Source organism: Panthera uncia, chromosome B1 (genome assembly GCF_023721935.1).
Source record: "Panthera uncia isolate 11264 chromosome B1, Puncia_PCG_1.0, whole genome shotgun sequence".
NCBI classification, from domain to species: domain Eukaryota; kingdom Metazoa; phylum Chordata; class Mammalia; order Carnivora; family Felidae; genus Panthera; species Panthera uncia.
The window spans coordinates 125,593,656-125,614,463 of record NC_064811.1 but is presented as its reverse complement, the minus strand read 5'-3'; the positions used below and the strand labels follow the sequence as shown (position 1 = coordinate 125,614,463).

At 34.0% G+C, this 20,808-nt stretch overlaps 1 protein-coding gene across 5 annotated transcripts in view; it reads left to right on the top strand.

The window, feature by feature from the left end:
• LRBA (LPS responsive beige-like anchor protein) overlaps nt 1–20,808 on the top strand; it is a 785,855-nt gene that overhangs the window by 231,498 nt on the left and 533,549 nt on the right. For 4 of the 5 annotated variants that reach the window (XM_049632267.1, XM_049632266.1, XM_049632264.1 and 1 more), the window contains exons 32-34: nt 453–531; nt 1,351–1,484; nt 8,619–8,680. In XM_049632267.1, the coding sequence (XP_049488224.1) occupies nt 453–531; nt 1,351–1,484; nt 8,619–8,680 (275 nt within the window). Of the gene's footprint in view, nt 1–452; nt 532–1,350; nt 1,485–8,613; nt 8,681–20,808 lie in introns of those variants that run through there. The other variant, XM_049632268.1, reaches the window with a different exon arrangement.

The window sequence follows — 20,808 nt, the reverse complement described above, 5'->3', positions numbered from 1 at the left end:
ATCAAACATCTGACCCTTGATCTCTCCTCAGATCTATCTCATGGCTTGTGAGTTCTATCCCTGTATTGGAATTCTGTCTCTCCTTCTCTCTACCCTTCCCCTGCTTATGCTCTCTCTGTCTCTCTCTCAAAATAAATAAATACACTTAAACTACAAAAAAAAAAAGCAAGAAATCATAACTCTGGTTGAATGAGTCAGAATTTAGTTTTCTATTATCTCTGCAGCTGGTGGATCATAGGGTTACTTTGTGTAATGATCAAACTTGTAACTAAGATTTATAAATGATTCAAGGAAGATCTTATTAATTGGTAGATTTTAATGTTATCTAAATTATAATGGACATTTAAAAATGCATTCTGTTTTTTGTTGATTTGTTATAAAGATAGGTTTTTTGTTTAAACCTTTGTATCTAAAAACAGAAAATTCCTGTAAATGGTTATTTTCTTTTACAGGTGGTAGATCATCTAATGCAAAATTGCCCTCGGTTCCAACAGTTGGTTCAGTTCCAGAAGACCAAGTTTCAAATATGAGGTATTTAAGCTAATTGGATGTTTGTGATTTGTTCTTTTGATGACTCTTTAAACTCTCTAGCTACAGCTCTTTGTTTAAAAAAAAACTTTATTTTTTCTACTTCTTTTTTTAAATATAAGTGACATTTAGAACATTTTAGAAGTTCCTTTTTAAAGATTATGGGATATAAAAAGTTTATGAGAAGTGGCTATTAAAGTAAGTGCTGCATGAATAACAAATTCTTAATTACACAGGGCCTGCTTGGGATTCTGTCTCTCCCTCTGTCTCTGCCCCTCTCCTGCTTGCACTCTCTCTCTCTTTCAAAATAAATAAACTTAAAAAAAAAAAAGAAAGAAAAAGCTGCTATAGACGTAGATGTCAATGGAAAAGAATATAAAGTGATTAGGTTTATAAACGTATATTGAGTCTGTATTATATGCTGCAGCTGAGAACTTAGAAATGAAGACATAGTTCTTGAGCTCAAAGTGCTGATGGTTTATTGGTGAACAGACAAATTTGGTAAGGACTTAGAGTTTTTTTTAGGTTAAAATGGTGCTAAAATTAAAATCAAGTGCTCTCAACTGACCCATTAAGATTTCTTATAAAAGCTTATCCTTGGAGTGGTTTTTTACCAGATTGTTGGTCAGGGCTGGGGATGATGATGTAGAACTGACTAACAAAGGGCAATCCAGGCAGAAGGAATGATATGTATAGCAATAATGAGTCCTTACGTAATTTTTAATTTCTCGTGAATTTTACATTTCTGTGGAAGCTCATTTTAAAAACTGAAAGTTGTAAATTCTAATGAAAAGTTCAGGTAACTTAACATCTTTTCATTAGTATTACAGAGAGACTTGAACATGCTTTGGAAAAGGCAGCTCCTCTTCTGCGAGAGATTTTTGTGGATTTTGCACCTTTTCTTTCTCGGACACTTTTGGGTAGTCATGGGCAAGAATTGCTAATAGAAGGAACAAGTAAGTGATTTTTCTGTATGTCACTTTACAAATATATATTTAAATTTATATTTAAAATTTCAAGCTTAACTTAAATGGAAAATATGAGATGCATGGAGTTTCATTGCTCAAGTATTTTCATCCTTTGACAAGGATTCTTACAGAGGCTGTATCTTGTGAAGAATATGTCTCATCTAATAATCTTATATGTTCAAGATTTTTTAATTGGTGAATTGGATGAAACAGAAAAGTATGTACTGAACCAAAGAACTAAGACTTAGATTTTTCTTAATGCATTGATAGAAAGATTAGTGTTATAGTAGTTAGTATTTATATAAGCTTTTACTTGAACTTAAGATCCAGATAAACAATAGTGTATTGCCACGTATGAGGTAAATGAGGAATGTGTTATTTATCTTTATTAGTAGAATTCTGTTTTATAAAGAAGTGGAAATAGCAGTAGTCTTGTACTCTATCCTGCTTATATCATACATAGATTACTGGATCATTTATACTTCAAAGTAGCATACTTTGAGATTGTGTTAAACTAGATAGCATGTAGAGTTGGTTGCTGAGTGAATTGGAAACCATGCTGTTTATGGACTGGATGAAAAGTTTTGGGACTTTTTTTCTTTCCTGATAAGGGGCACTTGTTATGTAGTCAGTGTTTTCTAATAGAATGGGTAACTCAACCAAATGGTATCAGTTCAGTAGAGAATGGCTTTTCAAACAATTCTTTTTGAGAGCTTAATAGACTGACTTCAAAATACCAGTCTTCATCCTTATAATGAAAAATTTTTAAGGATAAACTAGAGGACTTTCATCAGTGATAATACAGAATTGATTTTTGTATTCAAAGTGTTGGACTAGAAGTTTGCCAAACTCTGGCTTGTCTGTGTCCATGGTTGATGGTTTAAGATAAAATACTTTTGTTTTCCTAAAGCTGAAAAATCATGGAAAAATAGAATATCTATAGCCCAGTCTCTTTAAATATTGATTTACAGCTTTAGTTATCATATTTTTTTGTTGAGCTATGGTCAGTAGATGATCTCTTGAGGAATTTCTTAAAACTTGTAAAAATCACTCTTTTCATAGAAATAAGGATATGGAAATTCAAGGTATAGGTAGGTTAATAGCTTAGTAAGTTATCTGTATCTCAGCATTACCTAGGAGATACCAACACTTTGTAAGTAATAAGCTTCAGCTGACATGAATTTTATTATCATCTGTGCTATAGATGTATAGGGGGTTGGTGGTGAGTGATGTCATTCCCATAGAGGGAAAAGGTAGCATTGAATTTATTTGAAAAAGTTCAGGTTTTAGAAATATTTGATTAATGTGGGGTAGAAATTTACATTATCTGCCAAAGGATATAATTTATTTAGCCATGCATGGACTATTTGATCTAATGAAGTAGTAAGATTTGAAAGATAATGAGTTGGAAAATTAAAGGACGTCTCCGTAATTTATACTTCACATGTTGTTTATTTTTTAAAGTGGTGTGACAACTTAGGAACTGTATTTCATTAATATAAAATGAATTATTAATTACAGCCTTTTGGTGTAGGAAGACATTGTTGCTTTTTAGTTGGTCTTTGAGTTTTATAATAGATCAAACAAAATAGGATCACCTTAGATAGTCAGAAGTACTAAATTTGCCAATTCTGGATCCCTGAATAAAATTTAATATATCAACTTCTTACTGGTAAATTCTGATAAACCAGTAAGCAATAGTGCATCATCTACCTTCTTATCTAAAAACCTGAGCAGTGCCTACTCATTGGACTGTGTTCATTAAAATAGCAAACAAATCTAAGAGTTTTATGTAACTTATGTCTGTATGTTAAGTTGTGAGGAATGTTTTGGTTGGTGGTTTTATGCATTGTGAAATAAAGAAGTTTTGAGTAGAGGTATTTGCAGCATGATACTATACAAAAAGCACTGGACTCAAAGACAGGAAACCTTGGTTTTAATCTTGTGTTTGCCAGTCACTAGATGTATGACCAGACACTGTATATTGTGTGTGTGTGTGTGTGTGTGTGTGTGTGTGTGTATTTAAAAGTTTTTAAAGTTTATTTTGAGAGAGAAAGAGAGCGAGCAGTGGAGGGGCAGAGAGAGACAGAGGGAAAGAGAGAATCCTAATCAGGGCCTGCAGCGTTAGTGCAGATCGTGACGTGGGGAGCTCGATCTTACGAATGGCGAGATCATGACCTGAGCCAAGATCAAGAGAGGGACACTTAACTGACTGAGCCACCCAGGTGCCCCTACTTTTACATTTTTTAAATAATTTTTTTATTTAAGCAGTTTTAAATATGTTAAATATTTATAATAACCATGAACTTATTGCCAACTACCAAACCATTTTTGTTTTGCTGTTTGTAGTATCTACCTCTGTTTTGTTTTTTTTTTTGCTTTAGTACTTCAGACAATTCCAGACATTTTGTCATCTTACCCTTAAATAATTAATAGTCCATGTAAAAAAGGATATTTTCCTTTATAATCATAATTGCTCCTCTTACACCTAATATTCATAATAGTTTTGTGCCATATCATACTCAGTTCATATTCATCTTCATTTAGATGTCTTTTTATAATTGGTTTTCTTCTAAGATACAATCAAAATCAATTTATTGCATTTGGTTATGTCTCTTAAGTCTTTATTAATATCAAATAGTTTCACCCTATTCTTCCACTATTTTAATGCTATTGTTTCTTGGTGATGTCATTTAATTGTTTCTCTGTCCCATGCATTTTCTGATGGCTTGAAATTAGATTTAAAAGTTTAATTAGAGGAAATACTTAATATTACATCATGCTTATTAGAACCACATGTTTTCTGATTGTCTCAATTGTAGTGATATTAACCTTCTTTTTCAATCCTTTATAAGCATTAATATTTTATTGTTTAAAGAGGTCCTCCAAATACAAAGAGAAAATTACTTAAAAAATATATTCCATCTTAGAGTTACCATATGTAAGTTCATTGGACAAGTTTTATAAATCTAAGATTTGTTATAGGGTGTTTGTGATCTTAGTTTTCCTATACCTTAAAACATTTTGCTATTTCACTGTTACTCATCAGTTATTCCTAACGATAGTAAGGACTAAAATAATAAGAATATAAGAGTACTGGAATTGCCCCTAGAATTTATGCCACGATAGGAAAACAAATCATCACTATCAGATCACCCCCAGTTTTTACTGCATTTCTCAAAGTACATGATCATATTTTAAGAAGATAGAAATTTGTTTTCTCAGTGAGAGCAAAAACTGGTATGGGGGGGGGGGGGCGTGGGACAAAAACATTTTAGGCATTATAATGATTTGTGACCCTCCAAAGGGCCACATACATCTATATAGTACATCTTTAGTATTAAAATTTCATAGGGGTATAGTTAAGAAAAAAATGGTCTGAAATGGCTTCCCAAGTGGAGAGCAGTAACGAAAAAAAATTGAGAAATATTGGTGTAAAAGAATTCTGTGGACATTATCTTTGTGGTCTGATTTTCAACTTTCATTGAATTTAAGAATTCAGAGTTGTTTATTTTCTGCTCTAATGGTATGGTGATAAAATTGACAGAAAAAGACATTTTACAATTAGACCATCTGAGGATGAATTTAAAGAGACAGAGAACAGCACTTATAAATTTTATCAAACTCAAGAATTCATTAGTGCATAGTATATTTCTGTGTAAAAAGGAAATTGGTTTTCTCAGCATGTCATTCAATAGAAAGGATTTCAGTCTTCAAAATTTATGCAATGTTTTCTGACAAGAACCTGGAACATCTTATTTTGCTAAAAAGGCATGTGACCGTGTTATTCCATTGTTCGTGATAGTTATACACCACGGTTTACTTGGTATAGTTTCTAAGTGAGTAAAAAAGGCAAATGTGTTATATGAAAGTGATTGGAAGGAAAAGCTCATGTAGAAATGAAAAAATTCAGTGGATTGATCATTCTAAATGGCATTTGAAAGTCTCAAGAAGAAAATGTTTTACAATTCTGGATCAAAGAAGATGGCTGTCTTCTTTTCAACAAAATTTTGAATGATTCATCTTTTCCAAACTAGCTGATGATGTAAGTTCAAGAGAAAGGACCAGAATTAATGATAAGCTAGAACCTATTACAAGTTTATTTGAAATTTGGAATTAGTGTTTACAAGATGGATATTGTTTACAGATTGATGAGGAGTACTTAGTTGTATCCAAAGGGCATTGCTCATGCAGGATATATACAAATTCCTTGAAAAGCAGGAAAATATAGAATAAGAATTTGAGTTTATTATGCATAAATTCTTATCAAAATTTCTAATGCTGTTTGTAATTATCCCTCCTGTAAATTGTTTAAGATGACTTAAAAATATATATAATATAGTATATATGTGTGTGTGTGTGTATTATAGTATGAGCAGGGGTGGGACAGAGAGAGGGAGAGAAAGAATCCCAAGCAGGCTCTACCTTGTCAGTACAGAGCCCAACACGGGGCTCCATCTCACAAACTGTGAAATCATGATCTAAGCCCAAGTTGGTTACTTGTCTAACTGAGCCACCTAGGTGGCCCAAAATTTGTATATTTTTAATAAGGCTTCTTACATTCCATAAGGCAGATGGTCGTGACTGTCATGGTCTGCCTGCTTGAAAGTTTAGACAGATCAGTGGGTTTAAATGTTATGTTGTTTGCTTAATATCTGGTAAGTCATTTAATATTTTTGAGTTTTAGTGGTAAAGAAAAGCACTAGTAATAGAGGTAGGATAAATAGTCTTTGGTGAAGAAATTATAGTCATCTTTGGTAATGAAACTCCAGAGGAGTGTAAAACTTCTGGCTTTGGTATCTTGAGTTTGTCTTTTTTGAAGAGACTGAAATTGCATATCTTAGAAAAATGAACCAAAAATAAAACCAAGCAAAATTAACCCTACCATTATTCTGAGAGGCTTTTAGGGAGGTTAGGTAATATGCCTATTCAGATCTCTGAGCCTGTAGTAACTTGTTTGCTTTCTGCTAACTGGGGCGATAATAGGATGTGTTTTTGTACAAAATGAAAATTGATACTTCTGCAGGAACTTACAAATTCACTCTAAGTGTTGTTTTAGGGCCTCCTTTGGATAATTATTAGAGTCTGAATGTAAATCTGAAGACAGATTTACTGGCTTATAATTCATTTATTCCTTTTTCGTACATGCAACCAGTGTCATCCAAAGGCAAAAAAAACAAAACAAAACAGTTAAGTTGTGTAACCTGATGCCAAGTCCTTTATTGGGGATGTTTCTTGTTTATTTACTCTCAAGGTTATATATTTTTGTTTACAGTATTTGTTGCCCTTAGGCAGGGAACTTATAATTAAAGGACTAATATAAGGTCTCTTTTGTCCTCTAAAGCCCATTTTCATTTAAAGTTTAATATACCATCCATCCTGGTCTTCCTCCCCATCCTTTACAAATCTACAAATCCCCAGTCCAAAAAACATGAATTGTTCTAATCAAACTGTGAAATGTTATTTATTTTACTATTATTGAGTACTCAACTCATTAATCAATGAATTCTAACTTTTCATGGCCCAAGGCCTTTTGTGTCATTATTGTTCTTTTTCTGAGTGGATACCAAAGCCTGAGCCAGATCAGAGCCCAAATGTTTTGCCATGAAATGAAAGTTGGTAGGAATTCTGGTTTCCTTAGAATATAGCAGTTAGGAATAATGACCTAATTGTAGAAAGATCTGAATTTCCTTTTTGGAAGTAGTAGCTTTTAAGGTTGAAATATATGGAACTTCCTATAGTTGGTACATTTTATGGAAAGTGGCAAGGTTCTAGACCAGCAGAAGGCTACACCAGCAATGACAGATGGACTATTGGTATGCTTCCTTTTGGCCTTGGAATTAGCCTGCAGAGCTATGCTCATTTCAAGCTCTACAGAAAGCATAATTTAGTCTGGTTAATGACCTGCTTTCTTAATGCAACATGTAGATGTTCTGTGGCTAATTTTTATGCTGGTGCTTAACACTATTACCATCATTATTTCTATGTTAAATATTTTTTCAAACCATTGAGAAAAATGGTTCTTTTCTAAAAAGCGAAGGGGGGAAATAACCTATTTAATGAGAATGCTATTTGTAAGGCTACAGAATGGCAATGTGTGCCATTAGTAGGTATGAGCCAACATGACTAAAAGAGGTAAGGGGGAAGAACTACAGAGATAGAAGATTAAAGAAAGGGAATAGGATGGAATGGGCTGCCTGCAGGAGCTTTAATGGGAAGAAAGAAAGAAGATAATTCTGTATGGTGTGTAAGAGGCCACCAGGAATTACTTTAGTTGTTAAACCCTGGATTCCAAACTTGTGTTTGCTCAAAAAAATACAGAATGAAAAATTATATTTTTCTGATTATTAGTAATGTACTAATTTAATGCTTTTAATTATGGGCATTGCTTTTTTTTTTAACATACTGGTTATAAAATGTTCTTGTACCTTTTTAGATTTTATTGGTAATCAAAACTAAGGCAGTCTTTGGGTATGTATTAATTGTTTAAAAGTTCCTTCCTGGGATACTTTTGGTGAACCTAAAGGAAACAGAAAAGAGAAAATGTAAATGAATTTATTTACAAGAAATCAAGAATATATAACAGAGAATGCTTGCACTTCTGTTAAGGTTTAGTGTGAGGTCACAGGTCAAGGTACTAATAAGAGTGTTTGGGATGTCTGCTGCCATGAAACAAAATGGAAACTTGATTGATAGCTAGAGGGTTGAAGGGAGAGAGTGTGGTGGAGAAAGCAAAGGTCAGGGAGCCATTTCCCTTCTCTGCATGTATAACAATCAACTCTCTCCAAAACAAAATGTAGATGATATTGATCAATATGGCATATGTTGTGCACATTTCTATGAGTATTGTGAAATGTCATTATATGTGGAATTCGAATAAGTGTGTTAGTAGTTTGAATACTGAAATGAAGTAGTCTACAAAAAAATTGTGGTAGTTTTGATACCAAGTTTCAAGTAATTACAGAGTACCTTGTTTACTCCTAGGATCAAATGTGTGTGGGTTTGGTTCTTAGCAAGATGTTTAATTTTATTTTAAAAACCAGTTTGGATAAAGTTGTATAACAGATCCCTCATATTTGTTTTATGCTTTGTAATTTTTCTTTTAAATTCTCTTTAAAATAGGTCTGGTTTGCATGAAGTCTAGTAGTTCAGTTGTGGAATTGGTTATGCTACTGTGTTCTCAGGTGAGTGATAAGAATAAATGTTGGATTAAAAGTAAATTCTTGCATGAATTTATTTTATAAGGAAGTTACAAATGTTTCAGTAGAAATTTTTGCTGTAATAGAGTTTTAAGTTTACAGTTTTAAAATTTTATTTCTATTGCAAAAGGATTACTTCTTGTCTTTGATACTAACAGATGATTTTGTAGTGAGTGCTGAGAAAAAACAGATGAATGAGAAATAGGTTTTTAGAGTCACATTAAAAAATGTGTATAGCAAATGATCTTGAGGTGGCTAAATTTCTTTGCTGCATATATTAAGGTTATAGAAACAGATTTATTTCTATACCTTGTGGAGTGCCACTCTGACTCCCCTAGGAATAATGGGTTTACTTCCCTTTTGTGTAGAGGTTATAAAATGAGTGATAAATAATTTTGAATTCTTGTCATTGCTAATTATTTTTGACATACGGAGTAGATTTGGGAAAACGTCAACAAAAATATGGCAGCCATCATAATAAGATGTAGTAAATAAATTCCTAAAGCAAAATTGCTTTCAGTGTTCAGAAATTTTATACCTCATATGGTAAGCTTTAATGATTTTTAGAAAACTTATGTAAAAATCATGTATCCTGGGATGGTTTTTCTTTTCTGTTTTGCAATTAAACAGATGAATGTTTTTATTGAGAGTTTTCTTTGTAGTCTCTTAAAAATGATACCTTGCTGGTAGTAAATTCCCCTACTTAAAACTTTAAAATAGCCTTTTTTAATAGGAAGGGTATTGGTCTAGAGGTCAAGGGTTCTGACCCATTTCAAAACCTTTGACCTTCATTTACAACTCTTGTGGTTTACTTGCCTGACGAATAAGGATAATGCAAAATTAATGTTTCTTTGCATCGATTTATTCATTTTAGTGCCTATATTGCCAAATTTATTTAGACTGTGCTGATGGACATTTCATGAATACAAATTAAAGAATCATAGAAGGTGTGAAAAATCAATACTATGCATTGTCAATAAAATGCAATAAGAACAATTACTTTTAGAGATTACACCCTAATGGACTTTTATAATGAACTTGTGAGGAGTAGTTATGTTTCTAGTGAGCTTATTATTCTTAGATTTAGCAAGAATCATGTTTGTATAATTTAATCATTTCCTTTAGAAAACTCCATTCCTTTAAAAGCTTAATGTAGAAAAATTTTCATTAATCTGATTTGAAATAATTGCTTATTTCTTGGATCTAAATTACCATATACCATTTTAAACCAACACAAAATTACCTTTACTTTTAAGAAGCATTACCTTATAGTTTGGGATATTTCTTCAGAGTATGAATTTGTTTACAGTGATATGATTGTTTCGTAGATGGATTTTGATAACAAATTTCCACTTTCTAGTTTAGAAGTATTGAATATATTCTTGATACATCAAAGCTGTTTCAGATAGTATATTACGTATTTGAATGTTAGAAGCTAAAACGATGAAGAATGACATGTTTTAATGCACCTATTTATCATGTATGTCACAGTCCTGTTTAATACTAATCCAATCAAATAGAGTATGAAGATCAGTTAGTAGAGTAAGTTGCAAAAGTCAGATATTCTCAAGATTTTTGTTTGAATAAAATCAAATACATTATTGGTTATTCGAAGTCCTTACCGTTTTTTATGCGTTCTTCAAAAGTTCCATGGCATCTCTGTAAGATGTAGCACAGTGTGAAAAATGATGTGAAAAATGAAGCCAGAATTAGCTCCAGATGTATACAGATTGTTCCGGGGTGATAATTACATTTTTCACTTTGAATTTTCCTAATTCAAAGAGGTCAGATTGGCAGTCACAAAAGTGATTTATTTTGTTAAGAAGTGAACTGTCTTTTTCTACATGAAAGCTTAAGAGATATGAAATTGAATTTGAAGTTGACATTTTGCAGATACTGGGTGGGGATGGCTTGAGTTTGATTGATAATTTTTTTTAGTCTGAGATAGGGTGGGAAGTGAAAAGCTAGCATATTGCTAAAATTTTAATTAATTTTTTAAGGGGAGATGGAGAGGATTGAGTGCCAAAGATCGAAAGATCAGGTCAAAAACTCCTTTTTAATCACATAAATAATGGGATATGCTTATGAAGTTAACATCTGCAAATTTGATTTAAAACTTTACAAATTAGTTGGTGTTAATTTCATGACAGTCAGCCATGTTCTGATTATTTTTCTTGAATCCATTCAAAACTTATTTTCTTTTTGCTTTCTTTTTAACAAGGTGTGTAAATTAGCCACATTTTATTACGAAAGAAAGATTAGAGTCTAAATTTAAGAAATGAGGAAATGATCACATTTGGTTTGCTGTCATTAAGACCAAACAGATCACTATGTATTTTCTTAAAGCTTCAACTAGGATTGTATTTTTCTGTCATTAAGACCAAACAGATCACCTAGGATTATATTTTTCAGTATTCACTTATTCATTATTAGGTTGATTAGACACCATTTCATATTTGTCCCATTTGCGTCTTAACACTGTCAAGGCAAAAATACTATTGTTTAGAATTGAAAAGCTTTCATGAAATACTCAGCATTGCATTTTTGAGTAAAGTTAAATTCTTAGTATTTATTAAATTAGGTTTGTTCATATATTGAATCTCATAAAATAGTTCAAAAACTACTTTCTCTTCAAAGCTTGATACATATATTTTTTTATTTCTTTAAAATAAGATGGATACTTTCTTCAGGAAACTGTATACACTCTGATGCACAGACAATTGAACAAATTCTCAATTTAAAATTTAGTTTTTCACAAGCATGTCACTTTTTTTGTGCCTGGTATTTGTTGTGTATGTGGATAAACCTTGTAGAAATCTATATGAATTTAAAGGAAATGCTAAATATTTCAAGTAATATTACTCCAGCATTGTGTAAAGCGTATCATGCTCATCTGACATTAATATCATTTTTGAAAGAATTGACATTGCATTCAAGGCCACTTTATAAAAGCGTTGCTTTGCTCATCCTAATTCAGTCTGACATACATTCCAATAACACTACCTCCCTTCTTGGGTTTAAAGCTAAATTTATGACTGTGCATTGTGAAGTGCATCATTTAAAAATGGTTTCAACCCAAAACATCTAATAAATAAATAATGTGTATGGCTACTCAGTAGTAGACTTTCTAGACTAGAAATCATTCCATCGGATACTCAACAGTCCACTATCGGAGAGGGCTGTCAGATAAATCTTAAGGTAGCTGCATTCATGTCCTGTAAATCACATATTATTGTCTGAGCCTTCTGCCAGGTCATCTATTCTTTTCCCATTTATCAGAAATGCATAGAGTATATAGAAAAACTAGAAGCACCATGTAGTCTGGCCTAGCATCCTGTCTGAGTAATTAATTAGTAGCAAAACTTAATTTAAAATACTGTTAGTCTGATTTTTCTTGAAGAATTTTTTCATCAGAATATATAGGTTGTTGCTACTTTGGCAAATATTTTTTTCACATGAAGGCTATGATAAAAGGTTTGGTCATTTTAGATTCAGGTGTTTCTATACCTCTGAATTATTAATTTAAATATTATAATAAGAACCAGGTGTTACCATTTTTATGACTCTTTTATGTCAGTTTGTGTTTGGGTTTTTGCTAGAGTCTTTTTTTTTTCTTTCCTCTGAATCTTTATAGTTAAAATGTTTTTCTCTTTTCAATCACTTAGAATCTCTTGTAATTTGTTTTTTATAAATCTGCTTTTCTTATTTTTTAGTTTTCTCTTCTAAATATGTGACATTCATGTTCTTGCTCTATTTATTTTGTGAACTTTTCCTTTTTGTAGTTGCGATGAGTATTTTGAATAAAGTAGATAATTTAAACAAAACAAGGTGGGGGGCAGGGGGAGAAAAGCAAACCAGCTCTAAACTGTGGCACAAAAGTATCCTTCATTATTAGGCCTCACTTACTGCTTAGACCTCATTTCTTACTACTTTGTTTTTATGTATATCTGGTACTCCACACAGTCCCTGGCACATGATGGCTACTTAGTGATAAATATTTATGGTTAAATAAATAATACAGCTTCCAGCTACACAGCAGTCTATCTGGAAATGGAAAGCTTTCTTTGACTCCTCTCTGCCCCACAGCTCTAACTCTGATATTCATCCAGAGCTGTGACTGGCTGTTACTCCTGCCTTTAAGTTGCCTATGATTTTTATTTCTCTTCCATTAGACACTAAGTTTCTTGAAGGCAAGCCCTGTGTTTTGTTTTGTATCTCCAACATCCAGGATAATTACTATTCAACCACATATTTATATAATTATATAATTAATAATTCACTGGTAGCAATGGTCATAAGTCAACACATTTTGGGCTTTTGTCTTTTGGTCTTTTTCATTATGACATATGACATACTCCCATACTTTTTGTCTATTATTAAGTGTATATTAAGTGGTCATTTTTATTTTCAGCTATATTGTCCTAACCCAATTCTGTAGTTGTGCTCATTTATACATAAGGTCTTTGTTTTTTCTTTTCTTCTTCTTCTTTTTTTTTAATGTTTGTTTATCTTAGAGAAACAGAGTGTGAGTGGGGGCCTAGCAGACAGAGAGAGGGAGACCCAAAATCTGAAGCCAGCTCCAGGCTCTGAGCTGTCAGCCCAGAGGCTGATGCAGGGCTCAAACTCATGAGCTGAGAGATCATGACCTGAGCCGAAGTCGGACGCTTAACTGACTGAGCCACCCAGGCGCTCGTGGGTCTTTGTTTTTTTGTTATCCTTTGGGTTAATCACTTTTACCTCTTTTTTAAAGATCAACTTTGTTGAAGCATAATTTATGTACAGTATATATGCACGTATCCTAAGTGTACAGTTTGATGAATTTTGACGTATACAAAACATTGTAACACCTATTTCAATCCGGAAAGTTCCCTGTACCTTTTTACAATCAATCTCTACCCGTGTTACTACCTCAAGCTGCCACTGATTTGACTTCTGTTACTGTGGTTGAGTTTTACTCATTGTAGAATTTAATATAAATGGAGATTTACTTCTTTTAATTGTGGTGCTTAGATACTCAGAGTGTGCTCTATTTCGGGTATACTTAAACTTTTTTCGTGTAAATTCACTATCCCGTATTAAGAAAGTGATAGGGTGTTTTAAAAGAAATAATTGAATTAATGAAACAGGATTATCTTTTTGCCAACCACAGAATATGAATTTTGAGTATAATTTGCTTATTGAAAATATAAGTCTTCTTCAGTTACGCTTATTTTATATAAGGAAGTCCTATAGTATGGAGCTCTGCATACAACAGTATGGTGAGGCCATTAACTATACTTTTAGAATGTTTTGTTTTTACTATCAGGTTCTGTTTAAATGGTATCTCTTCTACAGAGCTAGCTTGTTTGCTTCCTTCCTTCCTTTTTCTTTCTTGCTTTCTTTCTTGTTTTTATTTAAATTCCAGTTAACATACAATGTCATATTAGATTCAGGTGTACAATATAGTGATTCAACATCTCCATGTATCACCTGTTGCTCATCGCAAGTGTACTCTTTAATCCCCATCACCTATTTAACCCATCTCCCACCACCTCCCCTCTGGTAACCCATCAGTTTGTTCTGTGTAGTTAAGAGTGTGTTTCTTGGTTTGCTTATCTCTTGTTCCCCTTTGCTTCTTTGTTTTGTTTCTTAAATTTCACATATAAGTAAAATCATATGGTATTTGTCTTTCTCTGACTTATTTCACGTAGCATTTAGCATAATATTCTATAGCTTCGTTTGTGTCATTGCAAATGGCCAGATTTCATTCTTGTTTATGGCTGAGTAATATTCCATTATATTTTATTTAAATATGTAACATATATTTATTTAACATTATTTAAATAATATATATGTATATGTATATATGCATGCCACATTGTCTTTATCCATTCATCAGACTTTGGACACTTGGGCTGCTTCCATAATTTGGCTGTTGTAGATAATGCTACTGTAAACATCGGGGTGCATATATCCTTTTGAATTAGTAATTTTATATTGTTTGGGTAAATACCTAGTAGTGCATTTGCTGGATCATAGGGCAGTTCTATTTTTAACTATGTGAGGAATCTCTCTACTGTTTTCCAGAGTGGCAACACCAGTTTGCATTGCCATCAGTAGTGTAGGAGGGTTCCCTTTTCTCCATATCCTTGCCAACACCTGTTGGTTTCTTGTGTTGCTCATTTTAACCATTCTAACAGGTGTGAGGTGATAACTCATTGTAGTTTTGATTTGCATTTCCCTGGTGATGAGTGATGTTGAGCATCTTTTCGTGTGTCTGTTGGCCTTCTGTATATCTTCTTTGGAGACATGTCTGTTCATGCCTTCTGCCCATTTTTTAATTGGATTATTCCTTTTTTGGATGTTGAGTTTTGTAAGTGTTTTGTAGATTTTGGATATTAACCCTTTATCTGATATGTCATTTGCAAACATCTTCTCCCATTCTATCAGTTGCCTTTTAGTTTTGATTGTTTCCTTCATGGTGTAGAAGCTTTTTTATTTTGATGTAGTCCCAATTGTTTATTTTTGCCTGTTTCAGTTTTGGTAATTTATATGTTTCTAGGAATTTATGCAGTTTTTCCAGGTTGTCCAATTTGTTGGCATACAGTTTTTCATAAAATTCTCTTACAGTTGTTTGTATTTCTATGGGGTTGTTATTCCTCCTTTCTCATTTGTGATTTTATTTATTTGGGTCCTCTGTCTTCTTTTTTGGTATGTCCAACTAGAAGAAGTTTATGAATTTTATTGAGTTTTTCAAAGAATCAGCTATTGGTTTCATTGGTCTGTGTTGTTTTTTTTTTAGTTTCTTTATCATTTATTTCTGCTCTAATCTTTATTGTTTCCTTCCTTCTGCTGGCTTTAGGCATTGTTCTTTTTTTCTAGCTCCTTTAGGCATAAGGTTAAATTGTTTGTTTTAGATTTTTCTTGCTTCTTGAGGTATGCCTGTATTGCTGTATACTTCCCTCTTGGTACTTCTTTTTTTTTTTTTTTTTTAATTTTTTTTTTCAATGTTTTTTAATTTATTTTTGGGACAGAGAGAGACATAGCATGAACGGGGGAGGGGCAGAGAGAGAGGGAGACACAGAATCGGAAACAGGCTCCAGGCTCCGAGCCATCAGCCCAGAGCCTGACGCGGGGCTCGAACTCACGGACCACGAGATCGTGACCTGGCTGAAGTCGGACGCTTAACCGACTGTGCCACCCAGGCGCCCCTTGGTACTTCTTTTGGTGAATCTCAAAGGTTTTAGACTGTGATGTTTTCATTTGTATTTTTAAATTTCTTCTTTGATTTCTTGGTTCACCCATTCATTTTTTAATAGCATGTTGTTTAACCTCCATGTATTTGTGGTCTTTCCAGATTTTTTCTTGTGGTTGGCTTCTAGTTTCACAGCATTTTAACCCGTATTTTAGCTATATGTTATTTCATATCCTTTCTGTGTGTGTGTGAGTTCCTTGACTGATATTTACAGAAATATTCATTTATACAGCTTTTGCGTTTCTTGCCCTTATATTGTTACTTCTTTTTTTAATGTTTATTTTTGAGAGAGACAGAGTGTGAGTGGGGAAGGGGCAGAGAGAGAGAGGGAGACACAGAATCTGAAACAGGTCCCAAGCTCTGAGCTGTCAGCACAGAGCCCGATGTGGAACTTGAACTCGGTAACAGTGAGATCATGACCTAGGCTGAAATTGGATACTTAACCGACCTAGCCACTCAGGTGCCCCTATGTTGTTACTCTGGTTTTTCCTTTTCACTCAAGAAGTCCCCTTTAATATATCTTGCAGTCTGGTTTAGTTAGTTCACAAACTCCTTTAATTTTTGTTTGGGAAAATCGTTCTCTCTCCTATTCTGATTGATAGGCTTGCTGGATAGAGTATTGTTGGCTGCAGATTTTTCTCATTCAATTTTTTGCTTATATCATGCCACTCCCTTCTGGCTTGTCAAGTTTCTGGTGAAAAATCTCCAGATAAGTCTTATGGGTGTTCCTGGTAAGTTAATTATTTCTGTTGTCTTGCTGCTTTTAAGTTTTTTTCTTTATTACTGTATTTTGTAAATTTTATTATAATATATCTTGGTATTGGCCTGCTTTTGTTAATTTTGATAGGAGTTCTCTGTGCCTCCGGGATCTGAATGTCTGTTTCCTTTCCCAGATTATGGAATTTTTCACCTGTTATTTCTTCAAATTTTCTGCCCTCTTTTCTCTCCCTTTTTCATCTGGGACTTTATAATACAAATGTTATTATGTTTGATGGAGTCACTGAGTTCCCTAAGTCTGTTCTCATTTTGTACAAGTCTTCTTTCTCCCTTTTTTCAGCTTCATCACTTTCCATTACTTTGACTTCTGGGTCACTAATTTGTTCCTCTCCTTCTTTTGCCTTCTGTTCATTGCATCAAGTGTGTTTCTAATCTCGTTTATTGCATTCTTCATCTCTGATTGATTCTTTTTTAACTCTTTTATCTCTACGGCAAGGATCTCACTGATGACTTCTTTTCTTAAGCCCCTTGAGTATCTTTATGATCATTGCTTTAAATTCTCCATCAGGAGTATTACTTACATCTGTTTTGCTTAGATTTTTGGTGTTGACTTTATCTTGTTCTTTCATTTGGGATAAATTCCTCCATCTTGGCATTTTGTCTAAGTCTCTGCCTTCTTCTCTGTGTTAGAAAAGCCATTTATGTCTCCTGCTTCTGAAAGTAATGGCCTTATGAAAAAGAGGTCATGTAGTGCCCAGGGCCTGGCACTTCAGGAAGTGTCTCCAGTGTGTGTTGTATGTCTTCTGCTGTTGTGTTCTGTCTGCTTTATCCTTCAGGCCAGTGGTCTGCAGAGGCTCTTCTTGTCTGCTGTGGGCAGAGTTTGATTCCTGGCCTCAACAGGGTGAGTTTTAAGTAGGTGTGCTGTGACCTGCTTGTGAACTGAGATCTGTCACCATCTCCACTGGAACTGAGACCTTGTGAAACTCTCTGGGCAAGGGCTTCTGCTAGTTTTCTGTTGGAGGGGCTTTCCATGCTGGATCTGAGGCAAGTGTGACTGAAACAGGCAGTTCCACTGGAGCACAGGGGGCTGAGACTTGGTGTAAGCAAGTTAGCAGCCAGTGTTGGTGTTATGCTGCTTCCTTAATGTGGCTCTTTGTTTATCTTGAGGGGTGGAGGAGGGAAATAGCGCCTTTCATCTCCTTTGTTCCTAGAGAGGGGTCTGTGTGAACCCTGGCTTTTAGGGACACCTCTGAGAACAGGGAATAATCTTCCCACTGTGTGCTCCAGGGGTTCTTCAGATCATTGTTTATATGCTGTCTGTTCCTGAGTTGTTTGCCTGCCTTCTCTCTAGGGATCATGGCAGTGCCCTCCAGGCTCTTTCTCAGCCAAGCCTGCTGACCTTTGAAATTGTAGGGCTGTAAGCCCTGGTGGTTGTAGGAACTCAACCCCTCTTATTTTCCAAGTCAGTGTCTTTGGGGGAAACATTCTTCTTGTGTGTTCCCCTGTTGCTCCTCTGTCTTGTGCCCGTCTCCATGATCACAGCTATCTCCCCACTGTAGCTGCTATGATCCATTTCCCCCCTAAACCTCATCTCTGAACTTTCTGCCTTCTTCAATGTGGCCTCCTCTCTCCCTTTCATTGTAGGGTTTGTTCTTATCAGGTCAATTTCTGGGGTATTAAGTTTGATTTGCTAATTATCCAGTTGTGTTCGTGGGACAAGGTGAGCCTCGGGTCCTACTCCACTGCTGTCTTCCTGCTCACTCTTCTACAGAGCTTTGTGTGAATTTGTCTGCCCTGAGTCCTCCTCTCTATGCATGCTTGTGGTATTCTTTTATTTAGCAGACATGTATTGGATGCTTTTAAGATAAGCCCCTCTTTTTAAAGAAAGTATGTTCAAATGAGAAAGACAAACAATTGTAATACAATATAGAAGTTCATGAGGACTTGGAGAGAAACAGAAATAGAGGGGCAGGGTGTGGACCTAGGGACTATCAATCCCTATTTAATTTAATACCATTTTTATTTCTGTTCTTGAATAGATCATTTCAGGTGACTGACTTGCAATGAAAATTTTTTGAATTCTTGGGGTGCCTGGATGGCTCAGTTGGTTAAGGGTCTGACTCTTGATTATGGCTCAGGTCATGATCTCATAGTCATGAGACTGGGCTCTGTGCTGAGATTCTCTCCCTCTCCCCACTCCCCCACTCATGCTTGTGTACTCTCTGTCAAAAAAATAAATACTTTTTTTTGTAAATTTTTATCTGTTCTTATACTTTCATCAGGAAAAATGGATATTAAAATTCTTAAATCATTTGCTCTACTTCTTTCAGTAGGTATAGCTTTCCTTGATTGGATTTGTGGTAGCCATGTGCTTGTTTGGTCAGTGTTCACTATCCAAAATTTTTTATTTTTTAAAATATAGTATTTTTATTTTATTTTTTTTTTATTTTAAAAACAGAACATACAAGCAGGAGAGAGGGCCAGAGGGAGGGAGAGAGGAAGAGCGAGAGAAAGAGAGAGAGAGAGAGAGAGAGAGAGAGAGAGAGAAAGAGAGAAAGAATCTCAAGCAGGCTCCATGCTAAGCTTGGAGCCCAGTGTTGAGCTTGATCCTACAACCCTGGGATCATGACCTGAGCCAAAATCAAGAGTCAGATGCTCAACTGACTGAGCCATCCAGGTGCCCCTCACTATCCGAAACTTATAGTAAAGCAAATTCCAGTTTGTGTACTGTATGAAGATAATGGGTGTTCTGTGAAAAAAATATATAGTGGGATATAACTTTGGTAATGTTTGAATTTAATTAGCTTTCTTTACTGGAGGGCCCCTTAAAGCCTTTAGTAAATATGTGTGTATGTATGGGAGTGTGTGTTGTGTGTTTGTGTGTATAAAATATGTATATAAAAATATGTATATAATGTATATTGTTGAATCTGTAATGGAAATAATATTAGCACATTTGATCACAGAATCGTCTTTGTGGCCATGGTACATGTGGATAAGTTTTATAAAATACACTTTGAGAAAAGCTGCTGTTGCATCAGAGATGAGACAGTGAATAATGCAGGAAATGCCTCTTTTTTGGTACTCTTTTGTTTTTCTTTGCTTCTTCTATCACAGTGTCTAAAAAAAATCACTAGATATGCAAAAGTAATTATTTTCTTCATGAAACACTGTGATTATTTTTGCTTCATTTAGAAGAAATTATCTCAAGTCATTTATTCTCTCTCCTTTGTAGGTAATTTGGACATAACTCCCAGTTTACATGTTATTTCTGAAGAGGGAGTTCTTTAGAAGTGATTGTAGTAAGAATTGGCAATTCTTTCTAGAACATATTAAGTTTAATGAGGACTGTGTGTGTGTGTGTGTGTGTGTGTGTGTATTTTGTTTTTCTTTTTTACAATATTTATATAGTACTAACCCTGAGTTTAGGATAAATTCAAATATTTTGACATCAGTTGATAATATTGCTATTTCCTATATTGATTGAGTGAATCGCATTATATTTTTAGCCAATATTGTGGTGATTTGTGCTGTATATTGAAGTTCAAGTATATAGCATAAAGTCTGGAAACCAGGGTGAGAATATATTTTATGTTAATGGATATTACCTATATTATTATTGACCTGTGTATAGAATTGAATTTTGGTATGCACTTAATGAGGTCCCAGAGGTTCAAAAGAAAATGAAATTAATCTATGTGAATGTTATATGATATAGTTTCAAATGAAATAAGTTTTCAGTAAATATTTGTCAAATAAATGAATAAAATTTTAGCAATAGACTGTTTATAGTTACATATCTAAGTCATAAATTGGCAAGTTCTCTTCACATGTCATCCATTTATTCATCGAATCAACTAGGATTTGCAGTAGCTTGGGTGGGATTGCAACCTAGATATAATAAAAATGTGAAGTCATTAAAGACGCTAATACAGTTGAAGAATTAAGAGTGGAGATATTATCCTGTGGTGTAAGGCCGGGCTTTTTTACTGAAATCAGTAGTACTTCTGTGTTTTAAAAGTATAATTTATGTATAAGGCATTTTCTTGAGACAGTAAACAAAATGAATCTATTGTGGAGATCCTGAACCCTGAGAATTAAGTAGAGATTGGAATGCCATAGTTGACATTCATTCAGTTAGATTTCCGGACAAACAATTAAA